The sequence below is a fragment of the Pistacia vera genome, unplaced genomic scaffold (assembly GCF_008641045.1).
Source record: "Pistacia vera cultivar Batoury unplaced genomic scaffold, PisVer_v2 Contig338, whole genome shotgun sequence".
NCBI lineage: Eukaryota > Viridiplantae > Streptophyta > Magnoliopsida > Sapindales > Anacardiaceae > Pistacia > Pistacia vera.
This window is the reverse complement of record NW_022196155.1, coordinates 2,081,599-2,092,816: the sequence shown is the minus strand read 5'-3', so window position 1 is coordinate 2,092,816 and position 11,218 is coordinate 2,081,599. Positions and strand designations below refer to the sequence as shown.

Genomic DNA, 11,218 nt, shown 5'->3' with positions numbered 1-11,218 from the left:
GCCAAAGAGAAGTGCATGTATGAGCATGATTATGTGTACTTTGGGATGAGTTTGTAGATGGTAAAGAATGGCATGTTTGCATTCCATAATGCATAATTGCATTTAAACATGTGAATTTAGAAAGAATTATAAGCATGAAACCATCTACATGCATATATATTCATAAGAGCATGAAAAGGCCCTAAAATATGTTAAAGAGAAAATAGAAATAAATGAGAATATTAAAGATATTCAAATCTGAAATTTTACCTAAAGAAGTGTAAAATGATAAAAAGAAGAGAAGGTTGTTGCGATGGGGAGCCCGTGAGTGACATAGTCCTACATGCACGCCGCCTTTAGTGAGCGGCCTCAGAATTCAGAAAGAGGAATTGTACAGTCCGTTAGAAGTGCGTGTGGATGAGGACTGTACCTAGAATTAGAGAATTCACTCACATGGCCAAGGCTCCAAATCCATGCCTCAACCAAGTCCGATCGACAAGAATAGAAAAGAAAAGAAAGAATAGAAAAGAAAGAAAGAATAGAAAGAAAGAAAGAAAGAAAGAAAGAAAGAAAAAATAGAAAAGAAAAAATAGAAAGAAAGACTAGAAAAGAAAGAAATAAAGAAAACAGAAACAGAAAAAGAAACAGAAAAAGAAACAGAAAAAGAAAAAGAAAAAAATAGAAAAGAAAATGAATACTTTATGCATTCATGCGTTTGCATTATGAATATGCATAGTACCATGCTCATTATCTTGAGTAGTAAAAAAATAAAAAATAAAAAAAGAGCAAAACAGAGAGCAAAACAGAGAAAGAATAGAGAAAGAACAGAGAGAAGAACAGAGAGAAAAATAGAGAAGGAATGGAGAATAATCAGGAAATGAGATGTAAGGAAAGAAAATTTGGAATTTAAGCAACGGAGAGAGAAGGATAGCATAGCAGGTTTACTTACTGAGCAATTAGTGTTCACTCTGTTGTTTTTAATGTTTTTGCAAGTAATAGGTGAGTTGCGGTCACACGGAACATTGCACAGTGGACGGGTTGGGCTACACTGTCACGTTGCCATTTTGAGTATATTTGTATATAAAGAAAAGTTAAATATGGGCCCATACTTTATTATTCATTTATAAGTGTGTGTCTATATATATATATTTTCAATGAGTTTTAATGATTATTTTATGAGTATACTAGTTAGAAAGAAAGTATTACACGCCATTAACATCTCTAAGAATCCAGTCCAGCGTTCTAGGACTAAACACATTGACATTAGACATCATTTCATTAGAGAGTTAGTTGAGGAGAACATCATTGCACTTGCTCATGTGAACACAAAATCTCAATTGGCTGATTTATTTATAAAAGCACTTGACTATGATACTTTTATTTTCTTGAGAAAGTCCATTGGACTACTTCAACTTGAATAGTTTTTCATTTTAGTTGATGAATAAAGCATGAACATGCTACTTTTATTTTTGTTTGTCAAGGCTCCTTGATCTGTGCTAGCATTCTAATTGTCATTTATTTTCTCTTATCTATGTGCTAACTCTGGTATGTTGTGTCCACTGAGACTCTCTCTATAACATGAACTTATGGCACCATGAGTTGATTGTCCATTCTTGTCACCATTATGAAAGAGCTACCTTGCATGAAGTATGAAAGTTGTTTTGAGTAATTTTCTGATTTGTAGAAACCCTTATATTTTGGAAAATCTACCATTAAGAGGACTACCTTTTTGCAAGTGTGAAAGCTACATTTTGGTTATGTTTATGAGAGTTATTTGCCCTTTAATAAAAAAATGAACAGAAAAATCTTTATTTTTTGCTGAAAAAAAAATGCAAAATATTGTTGGGCATGAGGAAAGGGGGAGCTTCTCTTGCAAAATTTAAAATTGACCAATGTGTCATTTTGCCCCCTTGAGGACACTACCACACACTAAGACAAGCTTTTGGAAATTTATCTCACTTGTGGATGATTAAGGAAGTGTTATTTTGATTGCATAATGTTGACAACTTCCTTATAAGTTTTCGTGCCTCTTTAAGATTGAAAATTTTGATTTATTAGGATAAATTGCATAGATTGATTGTCTTGATTCTAAAAAATTTATGTGAAGCATTTCATCATTTAGATTTTGTGTTTTTAAAATTTGTTCCAATAAAATCTAGTCTTTTGAAAATTTCTAATGTTCTTTTGGGATGTTGTGTGCTCACATGATTACATATGAACATTCATTTAGAATATAATTCTATTTTTGGTATAACTTATTTTATGCGATTCAGAATCACCGCCTACCATAAATGTGTTGTCCTAATTTTTTTTGTTTTTGCATCAGTCTTCATTTTCTAAAACCCTATTGCATCACTTGTGTTCTTAGTTGTTCACTATTTTCTTTTTCTTTCAAAAATCTCACTGATTTTTTCTTTTTTTCACATGGAATCAAGAAATAAAGCTTTGGAGGATCCAAAAAGAAGAGAAGAATCTTTGGGAAATGTATTATTAACAATGAAGAAGGCAAGATTGCACAGTCAAATGCCACTGAAAAACCCTACTCCTCCAGCAAATGATTCAGATTCTAAAGAGGGAAGTCAAGAGAATGAATCAAATCACTCAACCTCTTGTTGTTCTTCCCCTGTTTCCAGTGATCACCAAAGCTCAAAATGCTCATAGAAGAAGTCTGCATCTGCCTTACCTGAGAAGATTCCTGAAAAATCCTCTTCGAAGTTAGACAATGCCTTAGAGAACACACCGATAGCCACTCTGAAATTGCACAAAGAAGGTTCTTCAAAAGGCATGCCTTCAAAGTCTCTGACTCTAGCAGAATTGGTAAAAAAGAAAGGAAAAGCTGTTATGGAGGAGCCTTCGTCTAATAAAATCTTTTTTTTTACCTATTGTTGAGAATAGATTTAGGAGCCATATTGTCAAGAAAACAACTATGAGTAAAGCAAATGTTAGACTAGAAAACTTTGGTGAATTCCATGCTTTGATGAAAGAAAGGAATTGGTTTGGGACTGTTAGTGGTTTGACTGCCCTTGTCCAAACTCTTATCCAAGCGTTTCATGCCAATTTTGGCCTTGACAATGCTGATCCAAATTCGAACAAGCATAATGATAGAGTTTATTTTAGAGGACGTTGGGTTATGTTTACGAAGAATGTTATTAGGGATGCTCTTGATTTGAAGAAAAGCAAAAAGAATTTTGATTTGAAATTTAGACTTAGAACAAAATTGTCAAAGTCATCACTAGTGGTTCAGTTGCTATTTGGCTGAAAACTGGTGTTCTTCAGCCTGGTATGCTCATACTGTTTTATAGACTGTTGTTTAAAATCTCTTTGACAAATTGATCTCCTTCCATGCACAATTCCACTGGTAGACTAGAATGAGAACGACTTCTTTATGGAATTGCTTAAAGGAAAAACATTGACCTGGTTAAGTTGATTTTCACTAGTATAAGAGTAGTAGCACAATCAACTCACTCTTTGCAGATTTTTTGTTTTCCTTCCTTAATCTACAAGATCATTTCCACTTACAAGCCAAAATCCTATGAAGTGGAACCTGTTTTGAAGATAAAGACTATTACCAAGAAGTCTTTTAGACAGCCTATAAGGAACTTGCCCCCATCTTCCTCAATCAATCAAACTAGGACTAACACTTGGCAATCCAAGCTTTTTGTTGCCATGTAGGACTTGGAAACTTCAATGGAGTCTATCCTTCAATATGTGAAGGGAATTCACATTTCTCTTTGGTCATAGATGGACAAATTAAAGGATAATCTGGAGGAAAAGCAAAAGAAGAAAAAGAAGACTGTTTTGACAAAACCAATTGATCAAGATGTGGTGCCTCATGTTCCTCCAGTTGCTTCTACTATCACCCTTGCTTCTGCCATGCCTACTAAAGATACCGCTCTTGAGATTCATGTTGAAGAAGAACAGACAGCTGATGAAGATGAGGAAGACATTGTTGATAAGGAAGAAGAAAACCTCGAGATGAAGATGCAGCTGCTCAAACAGATTCCCATGTACGCACTAATGATGTCCCTCTAATTCAAGATGAAGTTATTGATAACTCCTTTGCTGCAATTCCAAAAGTTCAAGTAGAAGACTCTCATGTCACTATCACTGCCCCTTCAACACGTAGAATGAAAAGGAAAGCTAGTCACTCTTCTTTACCCTCTCAAAAGTCTTTTATGAACAAAGAGGGAGAGTAAGAAGCATGGAGGAGAGTTTATCTCAAGTTTTATAATCTTTTTTTTGCCAATTTTTTGTTATCTCTCCATGGGGAGTTTGTTACTTTGCTTCCTACTATTTTTAGTTTTTGTTCTCTCTTAACTCCTTAGTTATCTTACCTTGTTGTTTTATTTGTTTTATCTTCTAACTATGTGTTTACATTTGTGTTGTTTTGATTATTCTATTTGTGTGTTTGTGTTTGTGCAAATCTGAAGGTCATAATTGGTTGATTGAAATAGGTTTGCACCTGATCTCCTTTGTTATGTTCTTTATTCATAAGTTTGACAAAAGGGGAGAATGTGGATTGTTCATACTTGTCAAACTTATGAGTTGTGTGTCTGCACATCAATTCTACGTGCACACAGGTTGCCAGACTTATGTCTTGGCTTGGTTCGTTTCAAATGTGTGTGCACAACAGTTTATGCTTACACTCTTGCTTCAGATATTTGTGACCCAGCACAAGTTTCATGTCTGATAAAGGGAAAATGATATTGGTTATCTTTGTCTCTTGCTTTTTAGGACCTTTTTACATATATCACAATATGCTTAGACAGTCATAGGGAATAAAGTTATCTTTCCCAATTATTTTGTGGTCCAAACAAAAAGAAGGAATATTTTCCTTATTTGGACAAACATGGGTCAGCCCCTTATTGGCTGACGTGGCACCATATTGTTGACAAGAAACATTTCACTATATAATACTCTTTCTTGCATGAATGAATCTAACCTTTTGATCTTTTATTTCATTCTTACCTTGAATTTCTTAGAGTATTAATTCTTTCTCTTAATTAAGGTTCAAGGTTCAGTTTCCATTTTGTGCCTAAACCTCACCATATAAAACATAGACTTGATGGCTCTTGGAACATGGTTCCTTTGATGATGCTGGTGCATGGCATCATTGCTTGAAGCTTGGTGTTTCACAAGTTGTTCTCGGGTGTGCTCCCAGTGTGAAGAAGATCCAAAGAAGTTGCTACACGTTAAGGATTCAGAGTGTGGTGCTAAGTGTAAAGTTGAACAGAGAGTTCTTTTTACTATAACTTCGATCAACTTTAAACATTATCTTGTGATGTGATTTTAACTTAATGGATTGCTTTGATCTAGACAAGGTCCCATAGATGTAGGTTAAAAGCGGATTTAGCTTAACCATGTATATGGTTGTATTCTTTACTTTTAACACTCGTGTTTGATGGGGTAAAAACAGGAAATGTCTTAATCTACTTGGTAAATATTCTGCTACGCTTTAAAATGGGTAATAAAAAACCAAAGTGGTTTAACCAATCCCCAACAATATGTCCTGTCATATTAAGATTAATCAGATTCACAAACTTTTTTTTTTGTTTTATTATCGTACTACACATATGTCCAAATACAATTTCAATATAATAATAATTCAATTGAATTATTGGGCGGCAACCTGTTACATGAATTTTTTAAGTCTTACCTCTAACAATATTTTTGTTGCTATAGTTTGCATCACAAGGGATGTAAATTTTCAAACTCAGGTTCATAGATGATTGATTTAAAATGCATAAATGATTTTATGAGTCTTATTTTATTTTGCTCATGTGTCTTGAATGCCAGTAAATATGATACAGTTGGGGCTATATCCTAGATGATTGACTTAAAATGCATAAATGATTTGCTTTTTTTCTAGAATACACAGATTTCCACATTCCTTGATTAATTTGGTTCATTTAAAGAAAGTAAGCCTAAAGCATCATACTTATAATTTCAGTGTGCATATATAATTCTTTTAACCGTTAAGAACTCTTTTTGATTGCCAGTTCATGGTACTTCCACTGTTCATTAATTTACTAAAGAAATGATATTTAGATTAATAAAAAAAAACATCGTTTCAATTGATTATATGGAATAATATTGAATACTTTGATTATAATTAGTTTAGAAGGTTTAATAGTTTTCCTCAGTTTCCACTGTTAGACCTTCTTAACTCATCTGAATCTGAAATCCTAACAGATTTCCTTCAAACTGTTTAAATCTTCATTTCTTAAGAATCATTTCTTCATTGTAAACTTGGATACTTCTCATTCATTCAATTTAAAATGCATAAATGATTTGCTGATTTCTCGAACACACTGATTTCCACATTCCTTGATTAATTTGATGTTTTGGTCCTTTAATTTGACGTTTGGTGAGGGGGGCCTTCCTTGGTTTGAATGTGCATGGTACTCCCAATCTTCATTTCAATGTGCATATATAATTCATTTAGCTGTTAAGAACTCTTTTTTATTACCAGTCCATGGTACTTCCAATCTTCATTAATTTACTAAAGAAATGATATTTAGATTAATAAAAAAGATCGTTTCAGTTGGTTATATAGAATAATAATGAATACTTTGATTATAAGTAGTTTTGAAGGTTTAATAGTTTTTACCTTATTAATTTACATGAAACCGTTTGTTAGAGAACTTAACACTATTACTTGTGTTAAGATTTTACCCACGTTAAAAGGATTCAAATTGATGAATGTGTTACAGCTGAAAAGTCAACAAAAACAAAGCATGCATGATAAATACGTAAATGAATTATTATTAAGAATATCTGGGAAACAACTATTTTAAGCTGCCATTTATTAAACGTGAACTTTGATACTTCTCACCAATTCAAAATTTTTCTAAGCTTTGGGGAAGTTTGTTTAATATTGTGATAAGTATAATTACAAGTTCATATTTTAAAGACAAACATATTACTTCACGATGCAGGTTAGAGAGATGTTTAGGATTTAGTTACTACGCAGGTATAGGTGGCTTATCATAGGATAGTAAAATCAATGACTTCTTAAGTCCTAGATTTGGCAAGATAGATGAGGTGGGGACGAGGATTTAATATGTCACATCGTTTCGTTGGGAGGTGTTAGTTAGGTTTCATTAAAGTCATATTCTTTTGTTATTCGTTATTAATGATTACCTAGTACTTGACATTGACAGTAACACACCGTGTGTATAAATAGAGGCATTGGGAGTGCAAATACAACCTCGTACAAGTCATTCCATCCAACACTTGACCTGAATAACCTTCCTAAATCAAAATGGCTCTTTATTGTCAGGTTACTTCACCGCCTTCATTAACTTTTAAAAGATTGCCGCCTTTAAACAGCTCCTTAGTTGGATCATCCAGCAACATCGTTGGTCGAGCTGGTAGATCAGTACTCAAATGTATAGCTGCAACCAAAACGTCCGATGAAACCATTGTTAGACGATCAGCCAATTACCCACCTTCCATTTGGTCCCATGATTATGTTCAATCACTCACCAGTAACTATGTGGTATTTTTTTGTTGTCAATTAACTTTTATTGCTTATACTTATAGAAGCATATGGTTCGCATCTGTATTTATAAGTTATTAAAATTAATTAGTTCTGAAATATGCAGGGAGAACCGTTTACCAAACGGGTTGAAAAGCTTAAGGAAGAAGTTAGGCTGATGCTTAATTCGGTGGATCCTTTAAATCAACTAGAGCTGATCGATGACTTGGAAAGACTTGGAGTATCTTATCACTTTCAGGATGAAATAAAGAGAATCCTAAATAAGATACACAACAATAATTCCAGCAATTATAAGCAAAGAAAAGAAAGTTTACATGCAGTAACTCTTGAATTCAGACTTTTAAGAAAACATGGCTATGATATACCCACAGGTATATAATATATGTCTATAACATACGCAAAAGTTTGCGATTTATATTCATTTATACAAAAATTTTCTACCAAATTACATAAAATTTATTGGATACATGAGATTCTTTTACAGTGCAACATGATGGAAAAAGTAATTCATTTCACTTTCATTCTTTCATCCTTTTTCCAGAAATTTTCGACAATTTCAGGGATGAGAAAGGAAACTTCAGGCCATGCCTCAAAGATGATTGCAAAGGAATTTTATCTATGTATGAAGCTGCATTTCTTTTGAAAGAAGGAGAGAATGCCATCTTTGATGATGTTAGAAATTTCACAACTTCCTACCTCAAGGAATATGTGAAAGAAAACAAAGATCAATATCTTTCCACTCTAGTGAGCCATGAATTGGAGCTTCCACGGTATTGGAGGATGATAAGATTGGAGGCAAGGTGGTTCATAGATGTATATGAGACAAGACCCGACATGAACAGTATCGTGCTTGAGCTTGCTAAACTCGATTTTAACATGGTGCAAGCAACGCACCAAGAGGATGTGAAGTCTGCATCAAGGTAAGAGGCTATCTATACCTAATTAAAAGTGGATATAGTTGCTGATTTTATACCTAAACATAAAACTAGAACATAAATATATACAAAAGCAATTAATAAACTAAAAATCATTGGAACTTCTTATATATCTTGTACACATGATGATGTTCTGTTTTATATAAAGGAAGTGGAAGAAGATGGGTCTTGCTGATCAATTTAGTAGTTTTGCACGGGATAGCTGGATGGTGAGTCTCTTTTGGGCTTTGGGGATGCTTTTCGAACCTCAGTATGGATATTGTAGGAGTATGTCTGGAGTGGTCATTTCTTTGGTTACGATTATGGATGATATATATGATGTTTATGGCACTGTGGATGAACTTGAACTCTTAACCGATGCTGTTGACAGGTTGGTGCCAGGCCACGCGAGTTTCAATCTATACACATTTATTTAATTCTGCAATTAGCTATTCCCAACATGAAATTTATATATATAATTTGCGTTGTTATTTAGATGGAATGTCGATAGAATTGACCAACTTCCACACTATATGAAGATATTTTTTCTTGCTCTCTACAATTTCGTAAACGAAATGGGTTTTGATGCTGTCAAAGAACACGCAGTTGACATTATTCCTTATCTAAAGAAAGCGGTAATTAATTCTATCTATTTATATAGAATATATTATAAACATAATTTTTTAATGTTATAGATTTATATGTGATTCATTATTGATTGATATCACTATAAATTATTTCAGTGGGCAGATTTATGCAAAGCCTATTTAGTGGAGGCAAAGTGGTATAAGAATGGTTACACCCCAACCCTCGAAGAATACATGGACAATGCATGGATTTCTGTAGCAGGACCTGTGGTACTAATTAATGCCTATTTTTCAAGTACAAATCCATTACCAAAGGAGCCCATGAAATACTTGGAAGAATGTAGCGATATAATTCGTTGGTCAGGAATCATTTTACGACTTGCAGACGACATGGGGACGTCATCGGTAAGCTTTATATGTATACTTTTCCTTTTTAAAATATGATCCTTTTTTGACATGAGCTCACATATTAATCTATTTATTATTAAGATATATTTGTTTATTATATATCTTTTTTTGTAACTGTCAATCATAAATCTTGTCCCTCTAGGTAAAAGCTTATATTCTAAGAGGTGTTCATAAATTCTAATTGATTATAAAATATTTTTACTGCTTCTTGATTATTTGGTAAAATATTTACTTCTATGTATTTTTCAAATGTAGCACGAGATAGCAAGAGGGGATGTTCCTAAATCTATCAACTGTTACATGCATGAAACTGGAGCATCTGAAGAAGAGGCTCGTGAACACGTACAAAAAATGATTGTTGCAACATGGATGAAGATGAATAAAGACCGGCTTGGAAACCCTCATTTTCCAGAAACTTTTATTACAACTGCGATGAACCTAGACAGGGTGGCTCAGTGTGTGTACCAATATGGAGATGGACATGCTATTCAAGAGTCGAGTAAAGATCGCATAATGTCATTATTTGTTGATCCCATTCCATTAATTAATGGAGATGGTTACAAGAAATGATGAAAGTTGAGATAACTTTCTTCATCTTTTATTTTTAATGTAAGAGAATAAAAATGTATTGCTTCCCATTTTTCACATTCGAAAGTGGTTGTGGCGCAACTCTAGAGTTGCAAAACGATGCGAGAGGCCTGGCGTCATAATAATTCTATCCAGAAAATAACTGTTACAATGTTGTTACGTCCTAAAAGCTAAAATATATGTTTTGAAGTTGTGGGGCATCAAAAAATGGCTCTTATTTCGATGGTAGAACCGGGATAGGGATAGCTTGCCTCACATTTGTTATAAATTCTTGAGCAATACAATAAAATGTTAGACACAATAAAATTGAATCATTTTGTTATTTTTTTTTTTTTTTTTTTATCTTTTACTTCTCATCTAATTAAGCAATGAAATGGAATTGATATATTGTACGTAGATAGATTATAATTAGACTTTTGTGTAAATTCCACATAGAAAAGATAATTATGGATCATAATTTTTGTAATTTAATTCGACAGAACATAATAAAAGTTTTTTCTTTTTTGACCTGTGTGACCACAAAAATTCTTCTTATATCTGAAGTTGCATGTTAAGAAATGCATTGCTTCAATAACAAAGTTGAATTCTCATGACAATCAAACCCATTATTTCTAAGTGTGAATTTCACAGCTGTCTTCACTTTATATTAAGGCCAAAATGCCCATGAGAAATGAAGCAGAAGAATAACGTTTTTTTTTTTTGGGGGGGGGGGGGGGGGGGGGGGGGGGGGGGGGGGGGGGGGGGGGGGGGGGGGGGGGGGGGGGGGATCAAATGGGCTCTGGTTTGTGCCCGTTTCTAGCTTGACTGATGCCATGATAAATTTGTCTCCTGTTTCATAGCAATTCCCTTTTTTTTTTTTTTTTTAAAATTTTATGGGACGAGATAATTCAGACCATAGGACCTGTTTGTTACACTTTTTGAAAATGTTACTATGAAAAAGTGTTTTAAGTTGAGTTGATGTGAATCAAATCGAAATGGATTTTAATCTTAAAATGTGTTTGGTAAATATCTAAAAATTATATCAAAGTTGGATAAAATACTAAATAGTTGTTTGGTACTTTTTTTTAAAAGGTTTTTAAGATAGAATAGTTGTTTGGTACATTTTCTGAAAATATTTAGATTATTTTTTAACTCCTTACATTTGTTAATTTAGCTAAACACTCACAATAAAAATTTAAAAATTAACTAATACACCCCAGCCACTTAAGAGGACAGTCGGCCGCCATAGCTAGACAACAGCC

General features: G+C 33.5%; 1 protein-coding gene across 1 annotated transcript; it reads left to right on the top strand.

The window, feature by feature from the left end:
• Positions 1-7,199: 7,199 nt before the first annotated feature.
• On the top strand, positions 7,200-9,959 carry LOC116137957 (terpene synthase 10-like). The gene is made up of 7 exons (XM_031423651.1): positions 7,200-7,480; positions 7,587-7,851; positions 8,022-8,400; positions 8,564-8,785; positions 8,891-9,029; positions 9,138-9,386; positions 9,645-9,959. Exons 1-7 carry the CDS (start codon positions 7,244-7,246, stop codon positions 9,957-9,959), a joined length of 1,806 nt encoding a protein of 601 aa, XP_031279511.1. The 5' UTR covers positions 7,200-7,243.
• Positions 9,960-11,218: the final 1,259 nt, after the last annotated feature.